Source organism: Phodopus roborovskii, unplaced genomic scaffold, assembly GCF_943737965.1.
Source record: "Phodopus roborovskii unplaced genomic scaffold, PHOROB, whole genome shotgun sequence".
Taxonomy (NCBI): Eukaryota; Metazoa; Chordata; class Mammalia; order Rodentia; family Cricetidae; genus Phodopus; species Phodopus roborovskii.
The window spans coordinates 8,324,379-8,339,626 of NW_026126407.1; the positions used below are offsets into that span (position 1 = coordinate 8,324,379).

General features: G+C 42.3%; 1 protein-coding gene and 1 pseudogene across 1 annotated transcript; one reads left to right on the forward strand and one right to left on the reverse strand.

Annotated features, from left to right (window-relative positions):
• Window positions 1-2,385: 2,385 nt before the first annotated feature.
• On the reverse strand, window positions 2,386-3,290 carry LOC127219714 (olfactory receptor 3A1-like; annotated as a pseudogene).
• Window positions 3,291-13,954: 10,664 nt separating this feature from the next.
• LOC127219715 (olfactory receptor 1D2) lies at window positions 13,955-14,929 on the forward strand. The gene has a single exon (XM_051181485.1). The coding sequence runs from the start codon at window positions 13,955-13,957 to the stop codon at window positions 14,900-14,902; it is 948 nt and encodes a 315-aa protein (XP_051037442.1). The 3' UTR covers window positions 14,903-14,929.
• Window positions 14,930-15,248: the final 319 nt, after the last annotated feature.

Sequence of the window (15,248 nt, forward strand, 5' to 3'; positions counted from 1 at the left end):
TCACCGGTTTGTGCATGGGCAACTCTGATTTGAGTTGGGATCCAAAATGCAGAGGAGGTAGGGATGAATGAGAAGCCCCCAAATGACAGGCTGAGTGTTCAATATTTAGCAAACCTGAGAGCAGGTTGAAGCCACCCATTAGTATGGACTATAGATCAGGGGAAATGCTAAGTAGTAACAGACAGGTATGTCAATGCAGCCAGCAAGTCTCTAGCTTGGTTTACATTAAAATTATATAGGAGTTTCAGTAGAGGCTTGATGTTGGGTGAGACCCCAGCTTTGTCTCTCCCTCAGAGGTCCCCATCACTGATGTTTAAGGATTCCCCTGAATGGTTCTTCTAGCCACCAGTTGTTTCTCGCCATTCCCTTAACTTCAAGGCATAGGTCTGCTTCACATTACTTTGAATGACAGTCTTCAACAGAATAGAGAAAATAATTTAAAAGAAGATGCAGTGAAAACATAAGACATCTTACAAAGTTATCATGGTCTGTACAACTTACAGCATCAATTCCCGATGCTCTGTTGGACTAGAAGCCCATTCTCCATGGGAAGCCTTAAGAAGAAAATGCTGATGCTCAGGGCTTTCACCAGTCAGTCTGAGTGAATTGACGGTGTCAAGGAAGGATGCTTATGAGGTGGTTCAAATGTCCAGGCAGGATTGAGGTTCTGTGGTATATGTGCAACCTGGGAGATAAACAGGCTGATAGAAGTAATCGGAAATGAGGGTTGGAGGGAAGTGGCAGCAAGTCAAGGAATGCTAAGAATCCACAGAACAAGAGACATGGAATAGCTTCTTCCCTCAGGGTCTCAGGAAGAAAAGTCTTGGCTAAGGCCTTTAAACTAGTTTTATTGGACTTATTTCAGGCTTTTAATCTATAAACTATGAAATAATACATTTCTGTGGTTTTAAGGCATTCAGTTTATAGAGATGTGTTTCACTAGCAGTAAGGAGTTGACTCACTGTCTAGGCATCTTGTCCAGACTTGAGAATTCCTCCATTTCCTGGAGGAAATGTGAGCACAAATCCTGACCAAGGAGTGGGGCTGAAGTGATGATATGGAGATACACATGATACTGGAAAATATCACCACAGCTGGACTGGACATCTTTGCAGAGATGCTTGGAGTTGGTCCTAATAAACCACTGAGAAGCATGTGGAAGCTCGGGCAGGATGATGGTAGACACAGTTGAGGAGCACTCAGGGAGGGGCCAGGAGACCCTGGGAGCAGGGATCTTACATGGGGCCAGAGGGATCATTGTTCAAGCTTCCTGGGAAGCTCTAGAGGACATTACTGTGGTAAGGAAATAGGCTAAAGGCTGAAGGGAGAAGAATCTTCCAAAAGCTCAGGGTTAGAGTGGTCTTAATGCTATAATCTGCTTTCCTCTGATGGCCGATGGTGTTGCTTATCTATCTTGTATTTGTTTATTTTCCTTTGTAAAGTATCTGTGGCCTCTTTGTCTATCTGAACCCCATCTCTTGGGTTCCTTTTAGGACTGTAAGAGGTACAAAGTTTCCATCTGGCACCACTGAGTTGTGGGATTCCAAAGGGGTTTATTTTCACAGTACATTTAGGTGACCAAGCTTACATTTAACTTTGATTGGACAGTTGTAATTAATTAAGATAAGTGTTAGAATGTACACAAAAATAAGCACTAAATACATTAAATCCTTGGCTTGGTGGGAAATCAGGAAGTCCTAGGATGAGAGAGAGGGAAATGGGATTGGTATGTGAAATAAGATTGTTTTCAATGAATAAAACATTGATACAACATTGACCCAGTGTTTAAATGAGAATCCTTTTATTGTGGGCTTGACACAAAGAAAGATGATTAAATTTCATGAAAATGTAAACCTCAATTTGGGCAGTGGAGGCTCTAAAATGTAAAGACAGATGGTAACTGGGGGATTATGCAAGTCTGTGACTGCACCCAGATAGCAAGTTCTCTGGAGTTACTAGGAAATATGAAACCACAGAGAAAGATTCCTCACTGTTTCATTTGAATCTTACAAGAACTTTGTAAGAGGAATGAGCTTTACTCCCTCTAGGCTTACAATGCATATTTAGACCAACTATTCCTGAAATTGAGGAATAAATACGAGTCTCTAGGAGGATGCTTTCTGAGACACTTTGGGAATTCCAGCTGAAAGGAAGATACAGTGACTAAAGGTGAGTCTCATCAAAGAGCAGATCTGGAAAAAACTATGTACATTTCATCTATACCTGGGTCCAACTTCTTTGGAGAACAATAATTATTCTTTAAATTAAGCTCTGCAATTGAAAGAGTTCTGAAGAATTTGTTGTAGTGTTTGACACTACAGGGCACCCCACCTATCCCAAGGTTTAGTTTCAAAAGAAATAGATGAAAGGAGCCTTGAGACTTCCCTAAGCTGCTAGTCTTCTCCCCGTGAATACCCTCCAGAGGGCAGCCTGCACATCAGGGTTCCTGAGGCTATAGATGAGTGGGTTTACCATGGGATTGATCACAGTGTTGAAAATCCCAATAGCTTTATCCTTATCTGAAAGTTTGATGGAACCAAGTCTCATGTAGTTGAAGATGCCGGTGCCGTAGAATAAGGCAACCACAGTAAGGTGAGAGCTGCATGTGGAGAAGGCTTTCTTCCTGCCTTCAGCAGAGAGAATTTGCAGAACTGCAGCTGCCACATGGATATAGGAGGTGAAATTGAGTGCCATGGGGGTTCCTGCCATTATGAAACCCACTGCAAAGAGCAGCATCTCATTGAGCTGCGTGCTGGAGCAGGAGAGCTGGAAGAGCTGGGGCAGGTCACAGTAGAAGTGATTGATCACATTGGGGCCACAGAAGTTGAGTGTGGATATGGCCACAGTGTGGGTCAGTGCATTGCTGAAGGCACAAGCCCAGGATGTGGCCACCAAGATCCTCTGGACTGTGTGGTTCATGCGGGTGCTGTAGGTGAGGGGCCGGCAGATGGCCAGGAACCTGTCATAAGCCATGGCTGTCAACAGGAAGCAGTCAACCCCAACCAGCAGATGGAAAAAGAAGATCAGAGCTGAACCAACATGGAGGGAATAGTGACACTGATACACCCCACATCCATCACTGACAGATTCCCCAGGAAGAAGTACATGGGTGTGTGGAGTTTGGATTCCACCAAGACGGCTGCCAGGATACTAAGGTTGCCCCCAACTGTAGCCATGTACACCAAGAGGAAGAGTATGAAGACAACTGGCCACAGCTCTAGTGTCTCCACCAAACCCAGCAGAATGAATTCAGTAACCGTTGTTCCATTGTCTCTGGGATTTGGCTGCATGAGTTCCTCTAAAGAAACAACCAAGTAGGAAAATCAGATCTCTCAATAAATTTTGGGAATTTCAATCATAGATACTGGAAAAACCTTACCAATTAGAAACTCCATTCCCTTTCCTCCCTTCAAAGGATATACTTACATAACAATCTCATAAAAATACAAGAAATTATACAAAGGTATAACCTGTTGTTGAAGAACTGGGGGTGCTCGAGTGTTAGTGTGTTTGTAACATGTGTCAGATTAATTGCCTAATGCACAACAAATCACAGGCTGAATACATGTTTCATTCTGAAGGAAAAAAAACCCTTCAGTTCTGGCTACTGTAGAAAAGTAAGATTTGCTAGAGGTCGGCATTTGACTATCCTGGGAGAACGAACTCAGAGAAGGATGGCACCCTTATTGTGGCTTACACACATGGACCCACTGTATCTGTGCATCATTTTACATGCAAATATATGGCTGCTCTTGTTGACAAATACAGTGTCTTAAAAAAAGAACATTGGTAGCTATCAAGAATTATAAAAAGATTTATAGGGGGCCAGTAAGAATTTGGACAAGCTAGCCTTTGAAGAATTTTGGAGGGATGGTGGAGAGAAGTGAATGAGAAGCACAAGCACAGAATTTTCCTGCATTTGGGATGACTCTAGGTAGATCATGCAGCTCTAGCAACCCACAGGCACAGCTACCTTTGAATATAAGCTTTACAGATCTTCTTTATAGTCAGAGCTGTTATTCCTTAAAATACACACACACACACACACACACACACACACACACACACACAGTCATACCATGACACAGAACTGTAGCTGCTGCCTTGACCTCAACCTCAGAAGATACTAAGCATCTCTGAAGTCATCTAGAGAGGACCATCACTGTTGAGGATTATCACTGGTGAGGACCATCGATGATGCTGAACGAGCTCTTACACTCACTTGTGGAAGATTTGTCATCTGGATTAAGTCTCTTTTTTTTTGCTTTTGAGACATTAATCAACATTTTTGGAAAGTCAGGGAGATCCCACCATATTGTCAGCCCCTTGGGACCTCAAAATTAGTTCAGGGAAATGGGACGAGGGTGTGCACACACACAAGGTCAGGTCAAAGATACAAGCCCCAATAAACCATCATGGTGAGGCAATGGAACTTTACATCATAGTGAAGGATCCATATTTTTTCCTACATCTTTGTTCTTACCTATGTGTCTACAGGCACATAGAAGAGATTTGACAAAAACTCAGTTGAGCAGAGGGGCATAAAGAGTTGTCTGCTGTCCCAAAGTCACTCAGGAAATTAGGGGTGGAGCTAGGACCAAATGGGGTCTTTAGGCTAAGAAAATGGCTAATTTTCTTGCCTGCTACAAACAGGGTTGAGAAATGAGCAAGGCTAACTTCTAAGCTTGTGGATGAGAGGAGAAACTTCTTTGAGTCTGGGGATGAAGTGGAAACCCAGGAAAGGAGGAGAATCAGAAGAGGCCCATGGCAACCAAACCAAATTCTCAAGGATGAAATGTGTTCCCACCTTGAATCTTGTTAGTGAGGGCCAGAGGGACTGTGTCTTGAGATTCCTGGAATGCTCCTGGGGGAGGTCTTGGAAGCACTGTGCTGCAAAAAACAGGAAGTGAGGGGGACAAAGGTGTTCCCTATTGTGGGTTTCAGGCCAGGCCCTTTGAGGCTGGGAGCCTTAGTGATACAGATGATGAAAGAGGGAATTGGAGCAGCTGTGCAAAACATCCTTCACATTCTTTATTCCTCTCAACAACTGGTTAGCTGTTGTGCACACTCTGTGGGATGGAGAGACTTGTCCTCCATTTCTTAGCAACTGCTTGTTCCCCTTGGGCCTCAACTTTCTCATCTGTGAAATGCACATGAGTTCTTTCCTTAGTGTTCTGTGACAAGTAAATACAACATATACAGAGTTCCTTGTAGGGGATAACAAATACTTTTACTAACTTAAGAAAAATGGGTAGTATTTATCACATGCTTGCTATATTCATAAGAAGAAATTTACATGATGGTAATCGAATTCTAACCAGTTGCTCTAATGATTCTGCCCTCACATTTTACAGATTAATAAATTGAATTTCAAAGTGATTCAGTCATTTTCTTATAGTCACACAGGGATATTGAAACTATGGGTTTAAACATGCAGTTATACCATTCTAAGGAACATAGTCTCAACACCTATTCCATACAGTACCCTCTATATCTCCTTCTAAAATATCTGTCGACCATACACTGTTCTTTTATGTTTAGTTTTTTTTTTTTTGTGTGTGTGTGTGTGTGTGTGCAGCACAAGCTTTTCTGTTTATCTTATTCAACATCATTTTTTTTTAGAATTTCAAACATGAGACCTATATTTACATCATTCCCACTGCAAATTTCCCCTCCTTAAACTTCACTTGTGCCCCACCGTTCCTTCTCCAATTCATGACCCATTTTAAAATTATTATTATGTGTATATATAAATACAACCTACTGATCTCATTTGGTGTTGCTTGTATATATGTTTGTTTAGGTCTGACTTGGGATTGGATAATCAATTAGGGGCTCATCCCCGAGGAAGACTGATTTTCTCCATCTCTTAGCAGCCATTAATTCCTCCTCATAGCTCTTTGTTTTCACCATGTTGGGATGTCAGTTGATGTTGTTATTGCCTAGGTCTTGTTTAGGCAGCCATGTTGTTAAGATTTCGTTGGTGTAACTCCAACTATCTCAGAGAAGACTGTAAATGACAAATTATAATAGAGTTCACTAAAACCTGGATAAAGGGAAGTCAGGTATTTATTGGAGAATCACTCACAAATAACAACAAATTCAAGTCCAAATGGATCAAAAACCTCAACATAAATCCAGCCACATTGAACCTCTTAGAAGAGAATGTGGGCGGTACCTTTGATCAAATTGGCACAGGAGACTGTTTCCTGAACATAGCACCAGTAGCACAGACACTGAGATGGACAATTAATAAATGGGATCTCCTCAAACTGAGAAGCTTCTGTAAGGCAAAGGACACAGTTGACAAGACCAAACGGCAGCCCACAGACTGGGAAAAGATTTTCACCAACCCTACATCTGACAGAGGGCTGATCTCCAAAATATACAAAGAACTCAAGAAACAAAACATCAAATAACCCTATTAAAAAGTGGGGTACAGAACTGAATAGGGAATTCTCAATAGAGGAATCCAAAATGGCTGAAAGACACTTAAGAAAGTGTTCAACATCTTTAGCCATCAGAGGAATGCAAATCAAAACAACTCTGAGATACCTTCTTATTCCTGCCAGAATGGCTAAAATTAGAAACATCAATGACAGCTTATGCTGGAGAGGATGTGGAGAAAGGGGAACACTCCTCCACTGCTGGTGGGAATGCAAACTTGTACAGCCATTTTGGAGATCAGTGTGGTGGTTCCTCGGGTAGACTACCCAGCAATCCCACTCTTAGGCATATACCCAAATTATCTATATCCATGCAACAAAGACATATGTTCAACTATGTTCATAGCAGCATTATTTGTAATAGTAAGAACCTGGAAGCAACCTAGATGCCCCTCAACTGAAGAATGGATAAAGAAGATGTGGCACATTTGCACAATGGACTACTACTCAGCAGAAAAAAAAACAAACAATGGAATCTTGAAATTTGCAGGCAAATGGGTGGAACTAGAAGAAACCATCCTGAGTGAGGTAACCCAATCACAAAAAGAGGAACATGGTATGTACTCACTGATATATGGATTTTAGAGATAGAGCAAAGGATCACCAGCCTATAATTCACACCTCCAGAGAAACTAGGATATAAGGAGGAACCTAAGAGATTTATACAAGGTCCCTCACAGATGGGGAAAGGAACATGATCTCCTGAGCATATTGGGAGTGGGGGGGCAGTGAGTGGAGAGAGAGTTAGGAAAAGGAGAAGGAGAGGAGAACATGTGTGACTAGGAAGATTGAGTCAGGGAATAAATAAACGAGAGAGAGAGAGAGAGAGAGAGAAAGAGAGAGAGAGAGAGAACATAATAGGATCCATTATAGGCTTGAAGAGAAAACTAACTCTAGAGAAATGTTCAGAAATCTACAAGAATGACCCCAACTAACAATCTGAGCAACAGTGGAAACACTACCTTAAATGCCCTTCCCTGATAATGAGATTGATAACTAACTTATATGCCATCATAGAGCCCTTATCTAGTAGCTGATGGAAACAAAAGCAGACACCCACAGCTAAACACTCAGCCAAACTCCTGGAATCCAGTTGCAGAGAGGGAGGAGTGATAAGAAAAAGGGTCAAGACCAGGGTACAGAAACCCACAGAGACAGCTGACCTGAACAAGGGGGAGCGCGTGGACCCCCAGACTGATAGTTGGGAAACAAGCATTAGACCGACTCAGACCTTATGAACATGGGTCTCAATTAAAAGTCCCGGGTAGTCTAAGGGACCTCTGATAGTAGAACCACGATGTAACCATGGTGCACGAAAGGACTTTTGGAGCACATTCCCCATGGAGGGATACTCCTTTAGCCTAGAGGCAGGAGGGAGGGCCTAGTCCCTATTCCAATTGACTTGACAGATTTTATTGATCCCTTCTGGAAGGCATCACCCTCCCTGTGGAGTGGGGGGAAATGGGTTGGGAGGGAGTAGGGAGTCATGGGAGGGAGGGAGAGGGAACTGAGATCAATATGTAAAATAAGAAAAAATTACATATATACACATATATTCAACATTCCTAAACATAATAAAGACAATATACAGCAAGTCAACAGCCTGTATCAAAATAAATGGAGAGCAACAGGAACAAGACAAGCTTGTCAACTTTCTCCATATCTATCTAATATTGCACTTGAAGTTCTAGCTAAAGCAATAAGACAACATATATTAGGCAACAAAGCAAACCTCAAGTGACACAAAAAAATGGAATCATCATGGTTTAAAGTTAGAATTCAACAATGGCACAAATTATAGAAATCTTGCAAACTCATGGAACTTGAACAATGCTCAGTTGCAACATCTCTGCATCAAGCAAGAAATAAAGTAAGAAATTAAAGACTTCCTAGAATCCAATGAAAATGAATGCCCAACATACCCAAACATATGGGCCTCTTTGAAAGGAGTGCTATGTGGAACTTTCATAGCACTAAGTGCCTACATTAAGAACTCCAAATGACTTGACAGATTTTGTTGATCCCTCCTAGAAGGCATCACCTTCTCTCTGGAATGGGGATGGGGTGGGATAGGAGGGCATGGGAGGGAGAGGGAAATGGGATTGATATGTAAAATAACAAAAAAAAAATAAAAACAACCTTAAAAAAATAATGTAGAGAACACTGACACTAGTGACTTAGCATCATACTTGAAAGTCTTAGAACAGAAAGAAGCATACTCACCCAGTAGGAGCAGAAACAAGAAAATAGTTAAATTGAGGGCTGAAATCAATAAAATAGAAACAAAAAAAAAAAAACAATACAAAGAATCAATGAAACAAGAGTTGGTTCTTTTAAGAAAATCAACAACATGAACAAACTTTTATCCAAATTAACCAAAAGGCAAAAGAGAATACGTAAATTAGCAAAAGCAGAAGTAAGAGGGGCAACATAACAATAGACGCTGTAGAAATCCAGAGAATCATCAGGTCATACTTCAAAAACATGTAATCCACAAAACTGGTTATATGTTTTGAGAAGATATGGAGTAAGGGGAACACTCCTCCATTGCTGGCGGTAGTGTAAGCTTATACAGCTACTTTGGAAATCAGTTTGGTGGTTTCTCAGAAAATTGGGAATCAATCTACCTCAAGCCCCAGCATTACCACTCTTGGGTATACACCTGAAGGTTTCACACTCATACAACAAGGACATTTGTTTACCTATGTTCATAGCCATATTATTTGTAATAGCAAGACTCAGAATTTTTTTTTCAAAGTGTTTAGAATCAAACCCAGGGCTCCATGCATGCCAAGTGAGTACCCTACCACTGAGCTACATTCATGCCCTTGATATTTTAAAACTGACATAACTTAGTATTTGAAGTCACTAGTATTTGAGATTTTTTCCAACCTTCTAATGGCTCAAGCCAATTCTAGAACTTTTGAGCCATTTATTTCTGGCTTAGCCTTACTCCTAGGGAAACTTGGGGTTTTCTACAAAATAATGATTTATTTCTTTTCCTGTAAACAAGATTCATTTCCCAATTACTTTGCCTCCAGATATTAACATTGGATCAATTATCTATGTTCATCTCAAGTAGTTATCTTGGGATTATCTCCCTAAGGCCTCCCCAAAACAAATAAATAACCCTTTTTACTTACTTTTTTCATGAAATTGAGACACAAGTATCAGTTCTTGGATCCTCTGGACCCACTATAGTGCAAAGGGACTTAAATCCTGCCTCCTGATTTATAGGTCTGAAGACCGAAGGACCAAGGCTACTCCCCAATTGTAGCCAATAGGACAAATCACAATGTCTTGTTTAAAAAAAAAAAAGAACCCAATGCACTGAATTTTCATCTTATATATGAGAAAGGAGAAGGTGACAGAACCAGAGCCACACAGAGCAGTGGGTAAGATCTCTCTCTCTCTCTCTCCCTCTCTGTCTCTGTCTCTCCCTCTCTCTCTCTCCCTCTCTCTTTGTCATCTCCATCTTCTCACAAGAAGGGCTTCACAGATAGGACAAGGAAGTTCAGAATGTTCCCCACACACCATCACACCTCTAAGGAGGGGGGAGGAGGTGACAAAGCCTGCTTCCTTCTGCAAGCCCAGAGTCCTTTTCTGCTCACCTACATTCTTTCCACACACAGCCAAGCACATAGCAGGGGGCCTTGAGTCTCTGAGTTCATCTAACCACACCCACAGCAGGGCTAAAACTTTTATAGACTCAGAGTGGAGTTTCTCAAAGTACAGGGGTCAGAAGTACCAAGTGTTGGCTTAAAAGGACTTGGTTCTTGGCACAGGAACAGTGCTTCAAGGGAAGGGGCTCCTTTTGTTGTCCACTTTCCAAATTTTCTCCTTCTTCCTGTTGGTAGTCTCATAGGAAGCAAACACTCAGCACACAATGCCAACACTCTGATCCCTGCCTCGTGACTCATGACTGCATCCATTCACCAAGTGACCTTAGGTAGTCACAGGTCAAAGATACTCTCAGGCACCGGAAAGCTGTGGCAGTGTCTGAACAGATCCAGAACAGCACCCTTCCCCATATACCTCTTATATAAAGACACCTAAACATCACCAACCCTACATTAATCATCCTACATGTTTCTGAGGCTTCTCTGAGTGCCTTCCAGGATGAGGACTCTCCTGACTCCCCAGGTCTCTGCTGACACAGCACTTGCTTGGGGTACCCACCTCATTCTAACTCCTTACCTCCTGACCTGGACATTCTCTCCCCTTGTGGGAAATCCATAACAGTTCTCTTCCACACTACTCCCTCCTGTGCCTTTGCAACTCAGGGTCTAACACAGAGCAGTAACCACCTCAGCATCGCAGGCCCTTCTATCTGAGGAGGGAGCACAGTCAGGCCTCAGAGAGAGAGTTCCCCAAAAACTCTGTTGCTTCCGTTTTTTCCCCCTCCCAGAGCATAGTTTCCTGCTGAAACTTGGTGAAATATATCAGGAGGCTGAACTGGTATCCCTTAGCCCTGTCCATAAAATTCCTCATAATTGTGTTAGAGAAATGTGCCTATATGTGACATCTCAGTTCATCTCACTAGAACTCTAAGTGAGGTAAACATTATTACCCTTGTTTGATGTGTGTGGGATCAGTCCAGGTAGGGGATTTGGAGGCAGAGGTGACACACATCAAGTTACAGTCCCCACCAGTTACCACTTGATAGCATCTGGGGAAACTCACTGGCCTTCTGAACAATTGTGTCACCTCATCTATGGGGCAGAATAAATGTTTGTTGCAACCTATGTGACTTAGTGTCATCTAGCTAAATAGAAAGTGGCAATTTGTGTTTTAACAAACTAGAGACCTTAACAGGAGAGGTGGTTTTTTTTTACACCAGGGATTTTCTATTACTCTTATTTTGTTTAACCCTTTCTCTCCTCTCCCTGTTTTTGTTTTTCATCATCAGTAAAGTCTGTTCTCACGGGCTATTTCTGATGTTAGCTCCCCCTGCCACACCATACACTTCTGTGTTTTGTTTGATCTTGACTTTCATTTTTGTCTGCCTTCTTGTTTGTTAATTTGTTGTTTGAAACAGGGTCTCACTGTGTAACGTGTACGGTTTTTCTGCCCGCCACCTGCTCTTGTTCCGCCGCCACGCCGCCAGCCCCAAATAATACACAGAGACTCTGTATTTGGTACAATACTGTTGGCCCGGTTACTTGTTTCTTATCGGCTAGCTCTGCCTTAATTATTAACCCATTTCTGCTGATCTATGTATTTCTCTTACCAGGGAGCCGGCGGCATACTGCTTTCTCCAGACTCTCCATCTTGACTCTCCTTACTACTTCCTCTTTCCTCCTTGTCTCCTAGTCCCTCCTTTCTTCCTTTCCTATTGGCCTATTGCTTTATTATTAACCAGTATGAGAAACATATACAGAATGACATCTCCCATCATCACTGTGTAATTCTGGCTGGCCTGTAACCTGCCATGTAGATCAGACTGAACTCAGACACACTCTTTGTCTCCTGAATGCTGGGATTAAGAACCAAGACAGGTGTGGCTTGGTTCTGTGCTTTGTTTTGTTCTTTTTTGTTGTTGTTGTTGTTGACTGTCTCTGTGGCTGGTATTTGGTTTTGTTTCAGGGGAGATGTGTTTTGGTTTGGTTTTTGAGAAATGATCTTTCTATGTAGCCCTGGCCAGCCTAGAATTTGCTATGTCAACCAGGAAGGCCTCATACTGACTGATCTTATTGCTTCTGTCTCCTCAGTGTCAGAGTTGCAGTATAGAACTTTGTTTTGGCTGGAGATCAGACCCAGAGTATCCCACGAACTGGGCAAGTGTTCCTTCTACCATGTATTCACACCCACAGCCCCTTGCTTACTTCTTTTCCACCTGATATTTTCTGTTGGAATGTGGACATTTTAGGTAACTTAGTGTATCAATTCAAGGTACCAGTCTCCTTTCTGGGTTTGTTGTTGTTGTTTACTTATTTGTTTAAAAGTCCACCTCTACCATGAACTGACACTAGTGCCATGAGAAGGGCTTTGCTCTCCTACCTGATCACGTTCCTAATCAGTCTCTACTTGTTGAAACTGACAGTTGTTTTAACAATCCTGTAAGATGCTCCAAAACAGTCCAGTCACCCAACCCAACCCAACCCAATCCAACCCAACCCAATCCAACCCAACCCAATCCAACCCAACCCAATCCTTTGAAGGGATGTTTGCTGCTGCTATAAATACTCTTTGTTCTGACTCTGGTAGAGTTTTGTGGTCTATTCCTGCAGTCTGGACTACATCATCACAAATCCATGATCTTACACAGCTGTCTTTCACCATAACCTTCACTGTTCTTGGCACCATGGGGCTTCAAGGTCTCCATGCTGTATTGTAAGTGAAGCCAGTTCCTTTAGGAAAGGATTAAGAATTATCTATTTTTGCTCTGTTTTTTTTTAAATCTCACAGTTAAGACACTAGAACTATCTGTGAAAGAAGCAGTCTTCTCTTGGCGTCCCTCCCCCCTGGAGAGAGCATTGAAGGTATGGAGACAGAAATCTTGATCTCTGGCCATTTCTCATCCTTCTGTGAAACCAGGAGCTCAAGCCTAGTCAAGGTTAAACAGGTCCCCCAATCCTCAGCACTCCACACTGAGCTAAAGACTCCATTCCACAGGGGACAAGGCAGCTTCCTCTCTTCCATTGTAGAGACTGAGTCTTAGCTCTAGTAGAAGGTAACTGAAGAGATAGGAAGAAACACACACACACACACATACACACACACACACACACACACACACACTGTAGCCATGGGAGAGGGAACTCTGTATCACAGGTTCCTGAAACTCCAGTTGCAGGACTGTCTTCTGGAGCTAGGGTGGTAGGGAAGTCCTGGTCCTAACATCCACACCCTCATCTTCTTCCTTATTCCTCATCTTTCTACTGAAATAGCTGTGTAGGACCATTTCGGGGTCTTTCCATCCTTCATTTACACCTTTCCCCAGTCTCCCTGAAGTGTGTTCATAGACTCTGCACATCACCATGCTGGAAGTCAATTGCAAACTCCCATCTATTTTCAACTTCAATGGTCCTACTGTTCACACAGAGACTAGATTCCCTGACAATGGAGCTGTCAATGGCAGATACACTACATCCCTGCCATTGGTATCAGTTATTTGAACTTTAATTTTTCTCTTTCCCATAAAGAATGACTTTTGTATTAAAGGAACATTAATTAACCTGATTAATTAGAATATTTTTATTTTAAACTATTGAGCCCACTCAAATGTGCATTTTAAACTATTTTTTATTCCAAGAAAAAAAATCACTGTGTGCCATGAATTCTGTACATTAGGTAAATTAGACTCACCAAAATTATATGCCAATTATTGTGGTATTACCATTATAGTATGCATTAGACACAATAAAGGAAGAGGCAAATGCCATCACACCTAGCTTAAGATGGTTTTAATATCAAGGAAGCAGTTGGCTTTGTTCATTCTCATTTTCCATCTAATTAAGAGCACTTGGTAAGCATTTCTTGGTGCTCACATTGCAGATAATTGGGAAATGGATGGGGGCAACCAGAGTGGGGACTCTGAGTTCCTACTCCTGGGGCTCTCAGAGGTTCCTGAGCATCAGCGCATCCTGTTTGGAACATTCCTGTCCATGTACCTGGTCACGGTGGTGGGGAATGTGCTCATCATCCTGGCCATCAGCTCTGACTCACACCTGCACACTCCCATGTATTTCTTCCTGGCCAACCTCTCCTTCACTGACCTCTTCTTTGTCACCAACACAATCCCCAAGATGCTGGTGAACCTTCAGTCCCAGAACAAAGCCATCTCCTACACAGGATGCCTGACTCAACTCTATTTCCTGGTGTCTTTGGTAGCCTTGGACAACCTCATCCTCGCTGTAATGGCTTATGACCGTTATGTGGCCATATGTCGTCCCCTCCATTATACTACAGCCATGAGCCCTAAGCTCTGTATTTTGCTCCTCATCTTGTGCTGGGCACTATCTATTCTCTATGGCCTCATCCACACCATCCTCATGACCAAAGTAACTTTCTGTGGGTCTCGGGAAATCCACTACATCTTCTGTGAAATGTATGTCCTGCTCAGGCTTGCATGCTCTGACACCCACATAAATCACATGGTTTTGATCATCACAGGATGCTTCATCTTCCTTGCTCCTTTTGGATTCATGGTCATATCTTATATTTTGATTGTCAGAGCTATCCTCAGAATTCCGTCAGCTTCTAGCAAGTACAAAGCTTTTTCTACCTGTGCATCTCACTTGGCTGTGGTGGCTCTGTTCTATGGAACACTTTGTATGGTGTATCTGCAGCCCCTGCACACCTACTCCATGAAGGACTCAGTAGCCACAGTGATGTATGCCGTGGTGACACCCATGATGAACCCTTTCATCTACAGCCTGAGGAACAAGGACATGCATGGGGCTCTTGGGAGACTTCTAAGTCTTCTAAGGAAGCTAATTCAGAGGTTAACATGAAAATTGTTTGGGGGAAAGGGAAGTGAAATGGAGTGCACATGTTCTTCAATGCTTGCAAAGCATCATCCTATGGGTTTTGCAGGAGTGTTTGGACACCTCAGGATATGAATGAATCTACGTGGTGATGGAAAGACAACTAAGTACATTCCTGAATCCCTTGTGTGTCACCAGCTTTGCCAATTAATAAGGTCACACTAATGTCTATACTAGAATGTTATTGCAGGGTTGAGTATTTCAATGCATCTGACCATAGGATCACATTATCAGCCTTATCCAGAAATAACCAGTTATGACATAGAGACATCTTTCATGTTGTCTTGAATGCAACAAATGCACCAATAGCAAA

What these genes read in the sequence shown, in the direction of transcription:
- LOC127219715 (XM_051181485.1), top strand. Translation starts at nt 13,955, where the DNA reads ATGGATGGGGGCAACCAGAGTGGGGACTCTGAGTTCCTACTCCTGGGG.